We start from the raw sequence: 22043 nt of genomic DNA, 5'->3' as shown, positions 1-22043 counted from the left end.
CATGTGGTTATATGTATTTCTGTGCCTGGCTTATATCATTTAACATAATGGCCTCCGGGTTCATCTATGTTGTTGCAAATGACAAGATTTCCTTCTTTTTGAAGACTGAATAGTATTCCATCATGTATGTATACCATATTTTATTTATCCATGTATCCACTGATGGACTCAAGTTGATTCCATATCTTGGCTACTGTGAAAAATATTTCCATGAATATGGAAATGCAGATATCCCAACTGCATTACAGTCATTATAAATCGGTGATCACCAACCTTATCCAAGCACTGTTTCTTAATGACCCTTCTGTATTTCCTTAATCATATCCTTCTAAAATTCTTCAGATTAACGATTTCCAAGTTTCCCCAAACACTATAAAAACTTTTGACACTCCACAGTACCTCCTTCCTCAGTGATTGGTTTCACACCCCACTTCACAAAGAGAACAGAAGCCATCAGAAGTCCCTTCAAATCGTCACAAGTGAAATCAATAGATTTATCTGCACCCACACCTCTCCTTCCCTTCTTTCCTCCTATTTCAACAAAAGGTATCTCTCCTTTTACCCCTACCTGTGCTCTTTCTTTTTCCCTTCCTGCTACTTCAGAAATCGCTTCATCAAAAATAACCCCGTTCTGATGGCTAATGGGTACAAAACATAGAAAAAAGTTGAAAAAGATTTAGTATTTGCTAACACAAAGTGACTACAGGAAAAAATAATTTAATTTTATATGTAAAAATAATAAAAACAGTATAACTAAACTCTTTGAAACACAAAGGATAAATGCTAGAGGTGATGGATACCCCATTTACCCTGATGTGATTACTATGCATTGCATGCCAGTATCAAAATATCTCACGTAACCCATAGTTATATACACTACTATGTACACAGAAAAATTAAGAACAAAAAATTAAAAAATAAAAGATAATAACCCCACTGTGTCCCACAGTGTCAGTCTCTTCCCTCTCTTAATGGTCCGCTCCCTCTTAAAACCAATGAACATAAATAAAACTTCATTTCACACCTTTGCTTCTTTTCATAGTGATGTTTCTTTTTTAAAAAAGAAAAATAATAAAATCTCTACTCCCCTTTTCTCACTTCTTAACTCACTACACTCTGGCTTATATCCCTAACCCTTTGCTTAAGCAGCTCTTGCCAAGGTCAAGATTTTATAAAAGACTGTTTTCAGTTCTTGCCTTATGTGCTATATTAGAAACTACAGCTATTGATTACCTAAACCTTCCTTCTTAAAAGATTCATTTATTTTTGCTTCCAAGGTACCAGCCATCCCTGATTTTCCTCCTGTACCACCAACCATTCCTCAATTTCTCAATGCTTTACTCGGCACCTACTAAACAGGTTTCTTTGTGAGTGAGCATAGCTCTAAGGGTTATCACTGGTAACCTGGTAACTATAAATACTGTAACTTTTTTCCCCAGCTTTCTCTTTTAAGGGTCAGAACCATTTATACAACCTCCTACTAAGTCTCTATTTGAATGTTCCAGGGAGTTTAAATTCAACATTTTCAAAGCTGGCTTATCATCTTCAAACATGGATAACCTCAAAAAGTCTCCTTGTCTCGCAGGGCTCCCTACATTAATGAAAAGCACCATCACTCACCCAGTTGACCAAGTTAAAAATGTTCCCCCTGTCTTTTCCTTACTTAACCTAGACCCAGTCAATTTATTACTTAAGGTATGGTTTTGCCAGTCTACTTGCTTCTTGACTATTTCTTCCCTGTCAACTTTCATATTCAAACACTCACCAAATACTGAGTCTTTTATGTTTCCTTAAAGGATCTCAGGTTATGACCATTTATATAATATTTTGAAAGAATAAAATCACAGAGATGAAGAACAAACAAATTAGTGGTTGCCAAGGGTTAGGGATTATGGATGGTAGAGGATGAGAGAGAGGTTTGACTGTAAAGGGCTAGCACAAGAAACATCTTTGTGGTGAGGGAGTTGTTCTGTCTCTTGATCGCAGTGGTGGTTACATGAATCCACACATATGGTAAAATGGCATAGGACTATAAACACACATTATACCCATGTCAATCTCTTGGATTTGATATTGTACTACAGTCACATAAGATGTAACCATTGACGAGAACTAGGTAAAGGGTACATAAGACCTTTCTGTACTATCGTAGCAACTTCTTGGGAAGTTACTTTTTCAAAATTATAACAAATAAATACACATCTCAAACGTCAACTGATGCTATTTTATTCCAAGACAGTTTCCTCTCTCACCTGGATGACATACTTTGCACCCTCTCCCATCTTTCCCCCATTAATCTATTCTTTCAATTATAACAGAAGTGATCTTTCTAAGATGACAACCTGATCATGCTCCATCTCTGGGCAAAACTCCTAGAGCTCCCTATTGTTGTTAGGATATAGTTCACAAATTGTAGGCTGAGAAGCCACGGAGTGCCACAGCAAAGTCATAGGAGCACAGCAGGATATTTTAAGTGTTCAAGGGAAATGAAGGATACTTGACATTTATTGGGCATCACAAGAACTTCTAACTCAAGGTCGTTCACAGTTTCAACATTAGAACACAATGCATTCCTTTCAATGTTAGTATATCTTTGTGAAGCTGGGTTTCTGGCAGTTGGTACAATTTCAAAGTACTGTGAAAAATTAATGAGGAACAGAAAATGAGTGTTGATTTTATCTAATTGCAAAGTTTAAGAAGTAGTAACTGATTATTCAAGAATAAAATGAAAATATTGCCTTTTGTTTAGATTTTCATGTATTGTTTTTTTCAAATGGTCACTAAATTTGTCACAACAAAAATACTTCATTATTAAGTTGTTTGGATCTAACTATTTAATAAACAGTGTTATTGGTTTTTTTTTTTTTTTTTTTTTGGCCTGTGGGAATCATAAAAAACAATCATTGAAACCTTAAGAACACCTTAAAATGAGAAAGTATAGGATCCATCGCCTTAGAATAAAGTCTGAAGTCTTTTATATAACATGTACAGAGCTTCATGACTTGACCTCTCTGTTGAATTTTCTGGCCTGCATACTAACATCTTCTCTGCCCATTGCAAGCTCAAGAACAAGTATGCCCTCCTCTAAACCCTACTTCAAAACACACACACAAACCTACTTAAAATATTTTCTTGGAATCTTTCCTTAATCTTGCCAGACCAGCTCAATGCCCTTTCTTTGCACTATTACTCCATTTTATACTTTTTTTTCAACACTCCTCATACTAGCTGTCAATTTGGCTGCTTTTAGTCTCTCTCTCCCCAACTACCCTACAAGTGCTCCTGAAGGGCAAAGATGAATAATCCGTCGGTGTCATCAGAGGCTAACACAGTGCATGCACATTAGTAGGGACTCAATAAATATTTGTTGGATTAATGCACAGGTGAGCACTTTTATCTCAAACTGTTTACCAGCATGGAGACTTGTTTCTTTCATATCATTTGCATTTACCTCCTTCTTTCTCATACAAACCACACTCCCCCATGAATATGATGTAGAACTAGGTGAGCTGGGTGTCATGCTAGAGTCGCAGAGAGACTGTCACAAGTGAGGATGGAGGCTGCACCTTGCTGACTTTCTCTGAACAATAAACCTGCAATTTGAGGAAAAGCAAAGTTACCTGAACTCCCCACCCCCACCACACATACACAGACACACACACAGACACACAGACACACACACACACACACACACACCCCCACACACAGAGCCTGCCTTGAAAGGCTGCCGATTGCCATGGATGTGCTTGGGTGAGAAGCAATCCCTGAGGGACAAATGTCCCCTGAGCATTACACATCAAAGACAACCTGGCGAGCACGGTGCAGCAGGAACTAGAAGACGAGATGTTACAGACTGCTCCCATCACCTGGGCTGATTAATAAATTAGACTCTTGCGAATCGTGGGACGTGCACTGTGTACATGAATCAATGTATGCTGATAGCTTAAAAAGACCTTGCCGGTATGGTGTCACGTGTTCCTCAGGGCATCAAAAATCTTTCTGTCTCTGGTCCTCTTTCTTTAGCTTCCTCCTAAAAAGTGTCTTCCGAGTCTAAGAATGGAGCAAATGCTACCTTTATAGGGCACCTATGCTACAAAGCCCACTAGCCAATCATCCCCACTGCAGATGTTGGAAGTTCCAGCAAGACATCTCAGAGTCCCTGTTGCTGGATTTGCAGGGGTGGATACTTCAGGTATTTCTTTTAACTACTAGTCCTCGAGCATTTGCTCTGTGCTAAAGACTATCTTTTTTTTTAAATTTTGAGACAGTCTCACTCTATCACCCAGGCTGGAGTGCAGTGGCATGATCTCGGCTCACTGCAACATCTGCCTCCTGGGTTCAAGGGATTCTCCTGTCTCAGCCTCCCAAGTAGCTGGGATTACAGGTGCCCACTACCGCGCCCGGCTGATTTTCGTAATTTTAGTAGAGATGAGGTTTCACCATGTTGGCCAGTCTGGTCTCAAACTCCTGACCTCGTTATCCGCCCGCCTCAGCCTCCCAAAGTGCTGGGATTACAGGCGTGAGCCACTGTGCCCGGCCGCTAAAGTCTATCATATATTCTCTTCTTAAATCTTCACAACAATCTTGGAATTTATCTTCATTTTGCAGACGGAGAAATTGAGGCTCACATGATTTAAGTAATGTGGGAAGTGGCAGAGCCAGGATTCAAATTAAGGTCTGCCTGAGTCTAAAGACTTGCTAAGCTATAGCGACCATTGTAGGGTTCACATAAGCTTAGACACTAACTTGAGGCCGGAAGTTTCCATCAAGGTGAGCAGGGAAGAGTCAGGTACAGATAAAGGGTGGAATGCAAAGTCTTCCTCCAAGCCAGTCTGGGAATCCATAGCTAATGAGACCCAGTAATTCTTGTGCCCAGGAGGAAGGCCTTGAGAGATAAAGAAATTGCCCAGAGGCAGAAGCCTGAGCATTCTGGTTCCTTTTATTAGAGATACAAAGGTATCCAGTAGCTGTAGAACTCTGCATAAAAGAATGCATCCTGCCGCAGGGTGCTGAGAATGGAACTGGAGTCCGTAAGCCTGGATGCTGCACAAGAAAAGGCTGCCTGACCAGTAGGTCCACAGCAGCTGTTGGTGGCACTGACTGGTATTTGAGGGTTAATGTAACCCTTCTTCACTGCCTTTGTCTTAGTTCCAGCACTCCCTTTCTCTCCCTTAAATTACTGCCACAGTTTTCTAACCCAGCTCTCTTTCTCCCTTTCTCCCATTCCTCAGGCTGCTGCCAGAGCAATTCTAACTGTATATCCGTGCATGTCAGCCTCAAGTTTCAAAGCCTTCACTGTTTTCTTTTTGCCCCCATCAGGCAAGACACAGGTTCTAACCTGCTTAACACAAACCCATTGCAAACTCTGCTAATCACACATGGTACAACTTTCCTCTGAGCCAAAACACGACCACATTAGTGCATCAGTATTTTAAAAACTAAATGAATCGTAAAGGAACACATTATATTTGAATGGAATAGAATAGAAGATATCTTGATATTTAAGAAGCATCACATGTAGGTTAAGTTTTTTTTTTTCAGTTTTTTTATTTCAATCATATATTTTTATCTATATTTCTGGCTAGGTTTTATTGAGTGAGTGTCAAACTCAAATGTATTTGTTCACATGTATTAAGGTCAAAAATGTACGAAAACATCAACAAAGAAAAAACACTGTTATAAACGGCTATCTAGTAATATTCTGCCAATTCACTAGACTTTAAAGATTGGTTGAAATCCATGTGCTATCTCAAATTTCTTTTGTTGTTGGCTTGAAGCTGCTCTCCAACCTTATGCTCTACTATCAGTACTACTCAAAATACACCCAAAACACATGAAGACGTATAGTTCCAGGCTTTCTCCTGTCTTCTGACTTCACGGGTGCTATTCCATTTGCCTAAGGTGCTTCTCTCCTCACTGCCTTCTCATGAATCCTAATCCTCCTTGAAGCCTATGTTCAAGAGGTCTTCCTGCAGCATGCCTTTCCAAACATGCCTCTTCCTCCTCTCCTTCCCCAACTTTGCCACCTCAGTGGAATGTAATTGTTATGCCCAGACCGTTTATTCCCCGAAGAAGACCACCAGAGTCCAGAGTCAAAGCTAAGCAGCAAGGATCTTTATTACAGGTTCGAACCTGGAACTCTCACTCGCTCGCGAAACGAGACGGGCAGGAGAGCTCCTCCACTGAGCAGAACAAAGGGTGTAGCGCGGGGGGCGGGTACACATCTATCTTTGTGTCCTTTCATAATTTCCCTTTCCCTACAGCCATGGAGCATCAGTGGCATCTCTCAAGGCACACGGCACTGTGGTTATTTGTTTTTCAGTCAGTTTCCCCCAAAGAGACCATGAATTCCTTGAGGGATAGGATCAATGCTTTCCTCCCTCTATCCCCAGGAAACAGTGCAGGGCCTGACTAGTAGGAGTTTAGAGATCAGTAAACATTTTTTTTCAAATGAATGAGTAAGCTGCAGGTGCCCCAGATCACAGATCCAGTCTCCCTTTTTTCTTTGGCCAAGATTTGGAGCACAGTATTTGAAGCCCTAGGGCTTTTCTCCATTTCTCCTCCTAATCTACCGAATCATAACAATCGCTATCTTTAGATCAGTTTAAAGACTCTGTGTCAGTCTGTCCATAGGAGTGGGTGGGCAAGTAGGCCCATTTTCAGACACTGCTTGTGACAAAAGCTGGACAATTACTCTGTAGAAATTGTAGCTAACTATGGTTTGTAACTCACAGAAGTCAGTTCAGTAATGGCATGGGAGCAAAGAGGTAAAATACTGTAAACATACCAATTTGGTAGCAATAAAGCTATCATTTTTAGAATTGGAAGATCAATTTTAAATAATCAACACTAAAGATTATCTTTGAATTGGCACCAAATGGCCCAGAAAAATGTTTGCTGGATATCCTTCTCCACTTCTATCTATTCAGGGAGACCCTGATAAAAAATTTGGATTAGGCGAGGGATGTATGTGGGCTGGAGGGTAAGGAGAGATGCAGGTTCATGCTTCCCTCCAATGCTGTCAGCCTTTAAATGGCTGAAATTGACAAACATGAATATGGGGCATCATCCCATTCTCATCTTTTGAGTCAACCAGGAATGCTCTGAAGGGAAGAAAAAGTGTCTTTTAACACACTTGGTCTAAGCTGGTTTTTAGTGACACAATCCATGTATATCTGGACCTAACAATGAAGACTGAATATCTTACTTCCTAGGGAATACTGTAGTCAGAGTCAAAAGGCACTAGAATCTCCAGAAGAAGGAAGAATATTTTTTGACTGGAGAACTAGTTTGCTCTTAACCACTCCCTCTATGCAGGAGAAAGCAAAAATGGATCCACCTCTCTTCACGCATTGAACTGCCATCCTGGTCTATGGCCATGTCTTAAAAAAAGGATGACTGTTTCCCCACTTTATCCTATGGACATACACTCTGGGAATCCAGTCATTACAGTGGCACCTATATTTAAGCCATCCTAATTCAACCTCATGAAGACCAAAATCTCAGACCATTTATTCAAGTATTCTTACCACCACTCTATTTTTTCTTCTTCCCCAGAAATACTAGCGCAGGATTTCTCAACCTCTATACAACTGAAAGTATGTTGGATAATTGTTTGCTGGAGAAGGCTATCCTATGCATTGTAAGGTATTTAGCAGCATTCCAGATCCCTGCTTACTACCCGCTAGATGCCAGAAGCACCCCCAACAAACACCACCACCAGTTGGGCACCAAAAATCTCCCCAAATACAATTGCTAAGTGTCCCCATAGGAAGCAAAATTATCCCTGACTGACGATAATTTTTTTTTAGCTCCTGTCTCTCCTAGACCAGTTAAATCTAAACACCTGGAGAAAGATCCAAGCATTGGTTATTTTTAACTGTGCAGGTAACTCTAATATCTAGCCACTTATTTGTATATTGAATCAAAATTGTACCTAACTCAACTGTGGTTCTGCCCTCTGTTGAGGTTTGTATATCTATACCACAGGGGGAATGCCAAACTTGGGAATTTGAAATGAAAAGGGGAAGGAAGAACAAAAGGTTTGTCATGAGAAAACTGAAATTGCTCATTTTTTTCCATCATAAACCAGGAGGTAGATTTAGACCAAATAACTCAAAGCAAAAGCTTAACAGGAAGATTGGCTTCCTCATCCAGTTAACCAGTTATTCAAAACAAAGAGGTATCCCTTTTAGTGTGCTCTGACGTAGGTTGGAATCCAAAGACACAACACCCAAGCTGTCAAATTTAGGCAGAGCCCACAGTTCCCTGAGCCTGCTCATCAATTCCGTTGAGAAAAAGAGGTTGTATGGTTAAAAAGTTATGGCTAAATACTGTTAAATAGTCTAATTTTAATAAAGGTCTGTGATAAGGGGGCCTGTGTAACTTTGGGTTTTCCATATACAGGTCTATATCATTTGGGAGGCAGCTGGGCAGGGTCAAGGATGCAGCCTCTAGAATCACACTTGCCTGTGACAGGTCCTACTCTATCACAAATTAACTCTTTTACCACGTACAAGCTGTATAAATAGAGAGATAATAGCAATACCTACTGCACAGGATGATTGTAAGGATCAGTTGGAATAATTTTTATGCCAGATAAAGTGCAATGCTAACCTCTTAAGATTTCAGTGTTAACAATTAACTTGTCACTGTTGTGATGATTATTGCTTCTTTGACTATGGGAGTCATCATGGAAAAACAAATGGGTGTTCTTTTTTTCCAGAAAACATCTTTTAATATTACATTGAACTATAGTTCTCTGTAACATACATTAAGAAATGCTGGTTTCCACTACTTTATGCCATACTAATAGAAATCTAGTTCTTGTACTGCATGATTTCAAGATTATACCTGGAATCAAAAGGCTGAAGGCTTCTTTCAAGTTGAAACACAAGCCCCTGGAGTGGGGCAAGGGTGGGCTTCTCTCTAAACTCCACTTGTCTGGAAGCTCCTTGAGGGCAGGAATCCTGTTCCTCACAAGATAAACTCCCCATATACAGTATCTGGCACATCTAGATGCCTAATCTATACTCTTGAATGACTGCTGTATAAAGACCACATCTCATTCATCTTAGTAGAACCATTCATCCATCCCTAGCAGCATCCATTTAGCCAAGTAGCTTTACCACAAAACCTGTTATTTTTGTGAAACACAAGAAGGAATTATCAGGACAGCGGAGGAGGGCTGAGATCTATACAACTCTGAAATAAATATGCAACACAGCCAGGCAATTAGACTTGGCTTACCAAGATTTGATTTATACTCAACTTTCAGGTATATATTTAGAGCTCAAAGGGAGATGCAACGTAAGCCACAAACCACTTGTTCTGCAACCAGCAGGGACAGCCACTCAATATGGAACCACCACTTGTGACATAGTGACCACCATTACCAGAACATCCCCTTTTCCCTGACTCTTCAGATCCAAAGAGTACCATAACTATCCTACTAAAACCATCTTAGAAATAATTGCTAAATTTACAGCACCTACTGATGATCTCACAGTTAGGAAAAAAAAAACAAAACAGAAAATAAAACACAAAAAGGCATTGGAAACACAGGAAAAATCTTTGGACTAACTGACTTTGAAATTACCATGAGAATAAAAAAATAATTCCTAGTAAACAACCAACATCTGAAGTGGAAGAGGGAACCACCATTCTGACATGTCTTTGTGAAGCTCTTGGAAACTTCTAAGCTCTATATATTTGAAATATAAGTTATTTCTCACCCCAATTGCATGAGGCATTTAACATCATCTCAGTTTCATAGATGGGAAAACTGAGTCTCAGAGAGGTTTAAACTTGCCCATGGTCAAAAGAAGCCTGTTGGCATTTGGTCATAAATCAGGTAACTAAGAACCAGGGAGAGTCGTGACAGCATAGAGTTAAGGACCCATGTTGGGAAGTCCCAGAAACCAGCTTTTGAATCCCAGCTGTGCCACTTTCCAGTTGTGTAATGTGAACAATGTACTCTTTATTGCCTTTCTCATTTGTGACATGCAACAATAATAGTATTTCCCTTCAGAATGTGGCTATGAGGAGTTAACGACTAATATATGTATAGGCTTAACAGAAAGTGAAAATAAATTACTTTGTTCGAATGATGATTTAGAACTCTAATGAAAAAAATTCAAGCATAAGATAACTTAAATTTTACAAGGCACTCTCACACAAACTGTATCTCGTTGACCTAGTAGGTACGGCAGACATCATTATCCCTTTCTACAGAGGAGGAAATTGAATATCTGAGTGGTCATTTCTATCCATGGAAAGATCACTCTTTGATTATTCACTTTTTATGCCCTCTATCCTTCACTCCTAACTCTGAGCTGGATGGAGGAGGGGGTGTGGGTTATGTGGGGGTAGGAGGATATATGTGTGTAATCTATTGGGGTTTTTTTTGGTCATCTCTATATTAGCAAATAATAGTACAATTTATGGATAATGATGGGTGTTAAACTCCAAAACAATAAATGTATGTGTGAGTGAATGCTGCATACATGAATTTGCCCAGGATGAGAAAGCTGGAAAGAGTTTCCAGAATGAACAAAACCTGAATCTCTAGACTCCAGACCCAAAATCCTTTCCACTACCACATGCTGTGTTTTCAAATGACAGTATTTCACAGAATCATGAAATTTCAGAGGTAAGAAGGACCTTGGAGACCACTTCGGCTAGCACTCCCATTTTACAGAAGAAGAACCAAAGGTTCAAAGGAGTTCCATTAGTTGACCAAAACTACACAACCAGGAGATCGGAGAGCTGGATCAGCACCCGACTTCCCTGACTCTGAGGTCAAAAGTGCTCCCACTGCACCCTGGCAGATTCAAGAGCAGAAAACTCCCCCAAGCCTTCAGGTGGCAACTCAAGTTTGTGAGTGACAGAGCATTTACATCATGCACTCAAACGAATGCACGTGTGCATACTGTTGCTTGGCTTGTAAAGCAACACAAGAAGATGTTTCTGCTGGGTTTTAATTAAACAGGTTCTCATTGTTGTCACTAGCAGTGACTTGACCATGATTCTATGAGCAGAAGCCAGCCTCTGTGTGCAAAGGCAGGAGAAAGAAGATGGCCTTAACCTAGTTAAATAAATAGAGAAAGCTTCTTCCCAGTTTCTTTCTGAAGCGTCCCAATCACCCTGCGTTCCAGCCAGGATTCTGGGGAGGAGGGAACTGGTGGAAGTTTGAAGTCTGGGCAGATCAGTAAGGCTGGCTCTCTAGCATCAAAAAATGTAGCACTATGGTAGTCAGGCCTTTCTTTTTTTTTTATGATGAAAATGTCAAGTTTGTAATGTGCTGTGTCCATGCTAGCATACAGGAAGACAGGCACAATGGAAATTGCCTATGGACATGCTTTGTGGAAACATCAGTATTTCAACAAAGTGGCATACAGGAAGGAAAAAGTATCAATTCACAATTGCCCCAATGATCATGTCCTAGTTGGCTTTTGCTCTGATCAGCATCTGGATGAGCACATGTCTCTGGGTGCATATTTGCATATGGGTTCACATGCACATTATGACAAGAGTTCTGCCTAATCCTTGGACATTGTAGGTACCAAATCAATGTTTGTGGTATTTATGATTTCCCAGTTATACCTATCCTGCACATTTTTCTTTATAGCACTTATTATACATAGAAATATGCATGTGTTTAATTAATGTCAGCCTCTCCTATGACAGCAACTATTATATTTATTTTACTCATCATTGTATCATCTGCCCTAAACATAGTGTTGAATCTGTAGCTGGTGCTTAATAATTATTTGAGGGTTAAATAAAAGAAGGAATGAATAACTAGACGACCAGGGGCCTAACTTTTGGGTTGAACTCCGTCATTTAACTAGCCATTTGACTTTGGTTAAATATTAAATGTAATTTTGGAGCTAGATAGGACCTTAGAAAACAACTTATTGGATGGTTGCAAACTCTGTTTTAGGAGTAGAATCCAAAGTAAACCATACATGAAATCTTAACACAAAAGCAGATATAAACCTTCTCTAGCATAAGGGAGGTGTAGGGCTCAGAATCCTGCCTGATCATCTCTTTGCTCCCCACATTGCAATGGTTTCTATGGCTACTTTAATCAATCCTCAGATTTTTGAATAACATAGGTTGAAAACTGCTGATCTACATCAGCCCTATCATTTGATAAATGAGGACAGTAGAATGCAAAAGATGAGGGAGCTTACCTAGTGTCATAAGACAAGTGCATGAAGAACTGAAATCAGTATCCAGAGGTCTTAATCCCCCATTCTCATAGCAACCTTTTACTTCTCAAGATGTCTAAAACAACCCCCCACATGTATACAAATGATTGCAAAGAAAAATTTTTAGAAAAAGTTTCTTAGAGCTCTGCAACACTCCGCATTTGGAAGCTATACCAGGGAGGCAGCCAACAGAGTGGTTGGAAGAAAGCACTGGCGTCAGGTAAATCAGTGTGTAGACCCTAGTTCCACTCCTTACTGGATGGATGACTTATAGCAACACACTCAACCTCCAAAGTCCTGATTTTCCCATCTGTAGAAGCCATTGCCCATCTCATAGAGGAGGTTATGAGGGTTGAACAACCTCCCTTCATGGCACATGATAAGTGCTCACTAAAAGGATGCTACTGTTGAATATTCTGAATCTGTGGTTCCATTCAGGGTACCTCTTATTTCAACAGCAATAACCAACACATATGGATTATCTAACATGGACCAGAGTTCCCTTTATAAAACTGCATTGTAGCTACCGCCATGTGATATTATAACTAGTTAACCTCCAAAGACCACACCTAACTACACCTGAGAGAGTTCTTTGCACTCTCTTACTCATTTAAGTCCACAACATTCACTGTGTGTTTATGGTAACAAGGCAGAGCAAAAATCACTCTGGGGATCTAGAAATGAATTCTGTACAAGTCATTCCCTCAAAGAGTTTCCAGTTAGGTGAGAAAAATACACAAGAATGCACTCTAATTCCAAATGATTTTATATTAAAGAGGTGTCAGTGTAGAGAGCTGTGGATATATCAAAGATGTGGCGGTTAAGTGGAATGTGAAAACTCTAAAATAGTTTCAAAGAGGAAAAATTCGGGCTAAGTCTTTTTTTGGATGAGTAGAATGTCAATGGTCCAAGAACTAGTACAGACCTGCTCAAGAAAAGGTTTCTTTTTTTTCCAAATGTTTGAATGTATTTGGGTAGGATCTTAGGTACATCAGCAGCATTTTCAAAACAACGTTACTTATACTTGATGTGGCTGACTAAAATTATGATATGGATGCATATAAACCAGATTCTAAATCCCAGTCCAACCACTTCTAACTGTATGACATTAGACATGTAACTCAACCTAGTTGAGGCTTGATGACCTGATTTGTAAAGTGGGAAAAACAATCAAAACCTATATCTGATGGTTATTAGAAGGTTTAAATGAGATAAGGTATAATAAGTATTAAGATCCCTGCCCAGCATATAAATAAGTACTCAATAAATATTAATTACTTGATCGTCTCCTTGTCATTGCTAACATATTCTGCAAAGAAAAAAAAATTTTTAATCAAAAACAGCTTGTGGAAGGCGCACAGACCCTTGACCCAGACACTTCTGCACACAGCAAGGGTTGCACCAATCAATGCCTGACTTCACAAAGCACAATATGAATGTAAGATAAGGGCTATTTAGCCCAGGTCTTACCTGTATATTTTATATCTGGTTGTAAATCCTTGACGGTGTCTTTCCACAAAGGATAGGTAGCTCCTGGAGTGGTGGAAAGGCCCCCTGTCTGAAATGAGCCAATCAAATTCCTTGGAGACATGTTGGTCTGTCCCAGCTGGTTCCTGGTGGGAGGGCTGCACTGAGATACGGCCCCATATAAACAGGAAGTAGAGGAGCTCAACAAACCTCCAGTTCATGCTTTTCTGCCGGCCTTTTTCCTCTCATTCTTGCTCCATTCTGTGGAGTCCTATAGAAGAAAGAATAAAAAAGAGAGGAAAAAAAAGAGAAACCAAAAGAGAGAGAGGAGGGGGGGAGAGGAGTAAAAGAAATAGAAAGACACAGGAAAAGAAAAAATGTGATTAACACATCTTCATAATAATACCTTATGTCAGTAGAGTGCTTTAAAGTTTACAAAACCCAGTATAGTTCTGGTTAAAAACATAGAATCTATGGAAATCTGGGCCCATGTTCCCGTTTTGCTGTTCACATATTGTCTAAACATATACAAACTGTTTGGTCTATTATGGATGCAGTTTTCTCGTAAGTAAAACAGGGTGAGCTTACGAGCCCATAGCTTGGCACTTGGCACATCATAGATGCTCAAGGAAGATGTGTTGAAAAAATGAATAAAATGAATTAACGCAGAAACAGAGTCTCATACACCCAGTATGAGACATGGAGACGTAATTCAAGTGACTGTACCAGTTAATGTCTTCACTAACAACCTGCCTCTCATAAAGAGGTATCAATAAACAAGAGTTCCTTTTCCTTCTCTCACCAGGCATGTATCCACTGAGTACACATTTTGCTTTTGCATGAACAGATGAATGCACAAAGTCTTGTGATGGCTTATTATCATGACTATCTAGGTTGAATACTTTAGAGATGAAGAGTTCATGGAGCTTGCTTACAGTTCACTTCTGCAACGTTCAGTGGAATGTCTCCCAAACCCAAAGAAATATGGCCAGAGAATTTGTCTTTTGGTGACTCAGCCGCAAAGGTTGCCCAGGGTTCAAAGGAAAATTGAAGGCGGTCATTTTGTCATAGGTCTTACATGCTCTTTTATTAGGGGGTATTATGGCCTAGTGGTGCTGCGAGGGTGAAATGCTTAAGACTAAGGGCTAGCTTTGGTAGAGAGGTTCCTTGTGGAGAGAATAGACCAGAAATCACAGGGTCATGCCAATTTTGTAAAAAAAATATACACTTTTTGTTTTGTTTGAGACGGAGTCTCACTCTGTCACCTAGGCTAGAGGGCAATGGCACAATCTCAGCTCACTGCAACCTCCACCTCCAGGGTTCAAGTGATTATCTTGCCTTGAGTAGCTGGGACTACAGTCATGTGCCACCACACCCAGCTAATTTTTGTATTTTTCATAGAGATGGGGTTTCACTATGTCGGCAGGCTGGTCTCGAACTCCTGACCTCATGATCTGCCCTCCTTGTCAGACTACTTACTCGCTTAAATGTATGTGACCCCATCCTACTTATTCTAACAGAGCTTCTTTTACTCCATATTGAAAGGCAGTTTTAAATCTAGTTTGTATATGTTAGAAACAGTAGTATTTCAGGTCATGTATTTAACTTTTCTGACTTTCAGTTTCCTCATCTGCAAAATGTGGTTAACAATAGCACCTACACTCAGAACCAAGGTGACAATTAAATGACACAATTGCTCCCTCTTGTGCCTGGCATACAGTAAGTGCTCAATAAATAGCATGTATGATGATGAGGATAATGATGATGAATGTCAATACTGATGTCAACTTATTCCCTGTGAGACAGTGTTTTTGTTTACCTGATCCCCACCGCCTGGCCAAACCCTGTTTATATCCTTCAGTAGCCAGCCGAGGTCATGTCCTCAAAGGTCAATTTCCTTTTTTATTCATTTAAAAAAGTGTTATTTGTTTACTCCTCTGAGCTATAGTTGCTCATTTTCTGTAACTGCATTTTAGCCCTTATCACCTTGTATAATGCTTACAGGCATACTTCATTTTACTGTACTTCACTTTATTGAGATTTGCAAATATTAAAGTTTTTACAAATCGAAGGTTTGTGGCAGCCCTCAGCCTACCTAGTCTGTTAGCACCAATTTTCCAACAATATGTGCTCACATCATGTCTTGGTGTCACATTTTGATAATTATCAAAATATTTCACACTTTTTTATTATTGTTGTATCTGTTGTGGTGGTCTGTGGTCAGCAAACTTTGATGTTATTATTGTAGTTATTTGGGGGCACCATGAACTGGACCCATATAAGATGGCAAACTTTATCGATAAATGTGTGTGTTCTGACTGCTCCACTGACTAGGTATTCCTTTTCTCTCCCTTTCCTCAGGCCTCCCTACTCCCTGAGAAACAATAATACCAAAATTAGGCCAATGAGTAAACCTACAATGACTTCTAATTGTTTAAGTGAAAGGAAGAGTCCTATGTCTCTCACTTTAAATCAAAAGCTAGAAGGCATGGCAAAAGGCAAGACAGGGTGGAAGCTAGGGCTCTTGCACCAGTTAGCCACGTTGTGAATGCAAAGGAAAAGTCCTTCAAGGAAATTAAATGTGCTGTTCCAGTGAACACATGAATGATAAGAAAGCAAAACAGCCTCGTGTTGAATGAAGAGAATTTTAGTGGTCTGGGTAGCAGGTCAAATCAGCCACAACATTCCCTTAAGCCAAAGTCTAATCCAGAGTAAGGTTCTAACTCTCTTCAATTCCATGAAGGATGAGAGACGTGAAATGCTGCAGAAGAAAAGTCTGAAGCTAGCAGAGGTTGCTTCCCGAGGTTTAAAGAAAGAAGCCATCTCTGTAACATGAAAGTACAAGGTGAAGAAGCTAATGCTGATGGAGAAGGTGCAGCAAGTTATCCAGAAGATTTAGCTTCGATTATTGATGAAGATGGCTACTGTAAGCAACCTATTTTCTTTCTTATTTTGGAGACAGGGTCTTGCTCTGTCGCCTAGGCTGGAGCTCAGTGGTGCGATCTTGGCTCACTGCAACCTCCACCTCCCGGGTTCAAGCGATTCTCACGCCTCAGCTTCCCCAGTAGCTGAGATTACAGGGGCACGCCATCATGCCCAGCTAATTTTTTGTACATTTAGTAGAAATAGGGTTTCGCCATGTTGGCCAGGCTGGTCTTGAACTCCTGGCCTCAAGTGATCTGCCCGCCTCAGCCTCCCAAAGTGCTGGGATTACAGGCGTAAGCCACTGCACCCGGCCAACAACCTATTTTCAGTGTATACAAAATAGCTCTACATTGGAAGATGTCGATGATTTTCATAGTTAGAGAGAAGTCAGTGCCTGACTTCAAAACTTCAAAGGATAGACTGTCTCTCATTAGGGGCTAATGCAGCAGGTGACTTTAAGTTGACGCCAGTGCTCACCTACCATTCCAAAAATCCTAGGATCCTTAAGAGTAGGCTAAATCTACTCTGCTTGTGATCTAAAGCCTGGATGACAGCACATTTGTTTACAACATAGTTTACTGAGTATTTTAAGGCCATTATCCAGAACTACTGTGCAAAAAAAAGATTCCTTTCAATATTATTGCCCATTGACAATGCATCTAGTCACATAAGGGCTCTGATAGAGATATACAAGGAGATCAATGGTGTTTTCATGCCTGCTGAAACAACATCCATTCTGCAGCCCATAGATCAAGGCATGATTTTGACTTTCAAGTTTTATTGAGAAATACATTTCATGAGGTCAAGAGATCGAGACTATCCTGGCCAACATGGTGAAACCCCGTCTCTACTAAAAATACAAAAATTAGCTGGTCATGGTGGCACACACCTGCAGTTACAGCTACTTGGGAGGCTGAGCCAGGAGAATCGCTTGAACCCAGGAGGCAGAGGTTGCAGTGAACCAAGATCATGCCACTACACTCCAGTCTGGCAACAGAGTGACACTCCGTCTCAAAAAAAAAAAAAAAAAAAGGAAAAAGAAATACATTTTATATTGCTATAGCTGCCATAAAGAGGGATTCCTCTGATGGATCTGGGCATTGTAAATTGGAAACCTTCTGGAAAAGAGTCACCATTCTAGATGCCATTAAGAACATTTGTGATTCATGGGAAGAAGTCAAAATATCAACAGTAACAGGAATTTGGAAGAAGTTGATTTCAAACCTCATGAATGATCATGAGGGGTTCAAGACTTCAGTGGAGTAAATCACTGTAGATGTGACAGAAATAGCAAGAGAACTAGAATTAGAAGTAGAGCCTGAGGATATGACTGAATTGCTGCAATTTCACGATGAAACTTGAACGGATGACAAGTTGCTCTTTACGGATGAGCAAAGAAAGCAGTATCTCGAGATGGAGTCTACTCTTGATGAAGATGCTATGAACACTGTTGAAATGACAACAAAGGATTTAGAATACTACATAAACTTCGTTGATAAAACAGTGGCAGGATTTGAGAGTACTGACTCTGGTTGTGAAAGCAGTTCTACCTTATGTAAAATACTATCAAACAGCATCACATTCTACAAAATTATTTCATGAAAGAAAGAGTCAATTGATGTGGAAAATCTCATTGTTGTCTTATTTTAAGAAATTGCCACAGCCTCCCAACCTTCAGCAATCTGACCACCCTGATCACTCAGAAGCCAACAACATTGAGGCAAGACCTTATGCCAGCAAAAAGATTTTAATTCACTGAAATTTCAGATGATCATTAGCCTTTTATTTCAGTAATAAAGTGTTTTTAATAAAGGCATATACATTGTTTTCTGAGACACACTGCTATCCTACACTTAATAGGCTACAGGATACTGCAAACATAAGTTTAATATGCACTGGGAGGCCAAAAAATTGGGGTGATTCCATTTATTGCAATATTTACTTTATTGTGGTCATCTGGAACACAACCTACAATATCTCTGAGATATGCCTGTAATTGTTTCTATGTCTGTCTTGTTCCTTGGGCTGTAAGCCTTTAACTGGAAATAATCTTTAGAAAACTATGGCTACTCTCGCTCAGCTGCATGACTCTAGACAGTCATGTCTCCTCTCTAGACCTCAGATTTTTATGTCTTCCATGTGAAAATGTGGTAAGGACACAAACAATTTGTCAACTGTAAACCCATCTATACACATGATTAAATATGACACCTCATTTGTCTACTTTTCCAGTTGAATATGAAAGATAAAGCAAAGCTAAGAAAGAGAAAAAAAAATTTTTAAAGAGAGATGTGATTTCTTGCCCAGTTGGTTATTTCTCTCTGTTGCCCATTGCACTGTTTTATCATGAGTTGCTATAAAAATTTGCTTGTCACTGCAAGTCTCAGCTGTCAGGGGCAAAGGAGAAAGGTATGTGAGCAGAGTGAGCTGGCAAAAGCTGTGGCCTGAGGTCTTGTTCAGAGCCTAAAACAAAGCCGTACATGTTGAGTGCAGAACAGTAACAACTACAACTGCCAAACTGTCTGCCAGAGCCCCCAAGTGGCAAGCAGGGGATGAAGGCGATTGTTGGGAGATCCTGGTAGTGATACAACACACTGAAGTCACAGCGTGTCACCCACACAGCCCTTCTACATGCCTTCTATTGTAAACTGGTGCAAGGTGGGAGCCTGTGAGAGAATGCTTAGCTGTTAGACTGTTCGCAAAGAAACAAGACTCAGAACACTGCAGCTCTCAAAAGTGGAACAAGGTCATACATGGAAGAGAAATATGTGTGTGTGTGTGTGTGTGTGTGTGTGTGTGTGTGTGTGTGTGTGTGTAGGAGAGTGAAATCTCAGCCTATAGTCCCAGAATTTGCTGAAATTTGAAAGATTTAACTCAGTACTTCCCATGGGTGGACCTTTTGCTCCCCAGGGAACATCTTTGATCGTCACAACTGAGGGGATGCTGCTGGCATCTGGTGGGTGGAGGCCAGGGATGCTGCTAAACATCTTACACTGCACAAGACAGCCCCCACAACAAAGAATACGGGACCCCACATGTCAATGATGCAAATGTTGAGAAACCCTGCTCTAATCCAACTCCTTTTTACAGATCATAACCTGAGTGGCAAATTGGGCTAGACTCCTATCTTCTAGTTCTCAGTTAAGAGTTCTTCTCATTCTGCCACATTACCTTGGCCAGGCACTGGGCATGTATGCTGTGTTTCAACTTGCTTTGTTCTTAGGGTCTGTAATATAATCTACATTTCCTCAAGTAGAGATGAATGTTTCCTGGAAGAAGTCAAAATATATCTCTGTTGATTTAGAACATCATAGTAATCCACAGAGCACCAGAAATGAAAATGAAAGTTTCTATAGAGTCCTTGACTCTATTAATGGAAATGGATATTTTGTTGGGCTGGAACAAGGAGGAGTACATATGTTACCCATATATATATATTTGTTATGATGGCAGGGAGTGACTCCCATTGTGTAAATAAGACCATATTAGCACCAACTGTGCTGGAGACTCGAGATAATATGAGAGTCACATTATCGGTATTTATTGAGCATCTACTATATACTGGCTTTAAAATGGTTTGTTTTCTTGGTAGTTGCCAAAGCATACAGTCCAGAGCAGTTACAAATAAAGATGTATTCCACAAAATGGGTACAGTTATCCAATTTAACAAATGAGCACCTTAGGACTCGGAGACATTGAATAACTTTCTCAAGCTCACAACTCCCAAGTGTCAGACTTGGGATTCTAACTTGTGAATATCTCATTACACACTCTGTACAATCTCCAGCATTCCCCAGCCCCATCTCATTCCAGCTGAAATTAGATCCTGCTCTCCGGAGATTCAAAATATAATGGGGGAGTCACACCCAAGTGTGAACAATTCTAATATGAAATATGCTGCCATAAATACTATAATAAAGAAAAGAAGTCCAGTGGAGGAATGGAGGCCAGAGAAACTGTTTTCAGCAAGGGCACTGAGAGAACCCCATAGAAGAGGGACATAGTACTTGAGAAGGGTTTCAAATAGCATGTACAGTTTTATTAAGCACACATGGGGAAAAGGAAATTTCAGCAGAACAGACGGCCTACAAAAGCCTTGGGTGGGTGGGAGAAGGCAGGAGAGTAATGAGGTGTGTGCTGGGGATAGCACACCAGGTGGCAGAGAGCTTAGGGAGAACCAGAGCCCTGAGGCAGCTGATCACCCATCTCTCACTCTGTCTCCCTCTCATCAAATGAACTGTGGATTTCATTTCTGTACTATCTGCTAAGGTCAAAAGGCATTGTGGATGTTCAATAAATTTATCTATTCATTCATTACCATACTGAACAACTATTATGTGTCAGATACTCTTCTAGAAGATAGAAATTCAACAGTGGACAGAACAGCCAGGGCCCTCAAAGAGCTTATTTTTGGTTAGTGGGGAGAGGGGAGGAAACAAATGGGCACTGACTCTACATGTGGTGGGTGCAGAGTGCTCTGAACAAAACCAAAGCAGGTCAGAGGTCTGAGACTGGAGGTGCTGCTTTCTATGCAAGGCTGCTCAGGAAAAGCATCTCTGATAAAGGGGCTTCCAGGCAGAGACCTAAAGAAAGTAAAGAGATGACTGGTGCAGATGCCGCAGGGAAAAGCAATTTTAGTGGAAGAAAGGAAAAGAGACAGGGACAGGGTGGGTTCAACGCTTGACTATAATCAGAAGTCAAGTTGCATTTCCATCTCCCGCAGGGAGCTTATACTTTAGTTGCTGTGAAAGTCATTTTGAGGAAGAAATCACACATTAAGTGGACATTTACTATGTGTCAGAAACTGCACTTATTGCTTTACACATGTGAGAAGGAGGGGTTATGGTACCCATTTTACACATGGTGAGGAGGGGAAACTAAGGTTCAGAAAGGCAAAGTGACTGGCCTCATACCACAAAGTTGGCAAACAGCAGATTTAGAACTGGAGGCTGTGCTGCCTAATTTTGGAGCCCCTGACCACATGTGTCTATCAAGAGCTTTCAATATGGCTAGTCCAAATGGAAGTGTGCTATTCATAAAAATACACACCAGCATTTCAAAGACTTAGCAAGAATAATGGAATTTACTTATTTATTTTTAATCAATTAATTTATTTTTAGTGTTTTGAGACAAGGTGTCACTCTATTTCCCAGAGTGCAGTGGCACAAATACAGCTCACTGCAGCATTGACCTCCCCAGCTCAAGCAATCCTCCTGCAGCTGGGACTACAAGCACAAGCCACCATGCCTGGCTAATTTTATTATTTTTTGTAGAGACTAATTTTATTATTTTGGGGAAGCTCAAGCCATCCTCCCACCTTGGCCTCCCAAAGTTCTGGGATTAAAGGTGTGAGCAACCATGCCTGGCCAATAGAATTTTAAATAGCTCACTAATGTTTTATACTGATTACATGTTGAAATATTATGATCTGGGAAA

The 22043-nt window shown here is 40.3% G+C and overlaps 1 protein-coding gene across 2 annotated transcripts in view; it reads right to left on the bottom strand.

The window, feature by feature from the left end:
• BRINP1 (BMP/retinoic acid inducible neural specific 1) overlaps nucleotides 1–22043 on the bottom strand; it is a 198816-nt gene that overhangs the window by 125933 nt on the left and 50840 nt on the right. For both annotated transcript variants that reach the window (XM_065530148.2, XM_005580937.4), the window contains exon 2: nucleotides 13686–13953. Coding sequence is in view for 1 of the 2 variants with exons in the window: in XM_005580937.4 (XP_005580994.1) it covers nucleotides 13686–13903 (218 nt within the window). In the remaining variant the exon portion in view is untranslated. The remainder of the gene's footprint in view (nucleotides 1–13685; nucleotides 13954–22043) is intronic.

The sequence above is a fragment of the Macaca fascicularis genome, chromosome 15, assembly GCF_037993035.2.
Source record: "Macaca fascicularis isolate 582-1 chromosome 15, T2T-MFA8v1.1".
Taxonomy (NCBI): Eukaryota; Metazoa; Chordata; class Mammalia; order Primates; family Cercopithecidae; genus Macaca; species Macaca fascicularis.
This window is presented reverse-complemented; position numbering and strand designations above follow the sequence as displayed.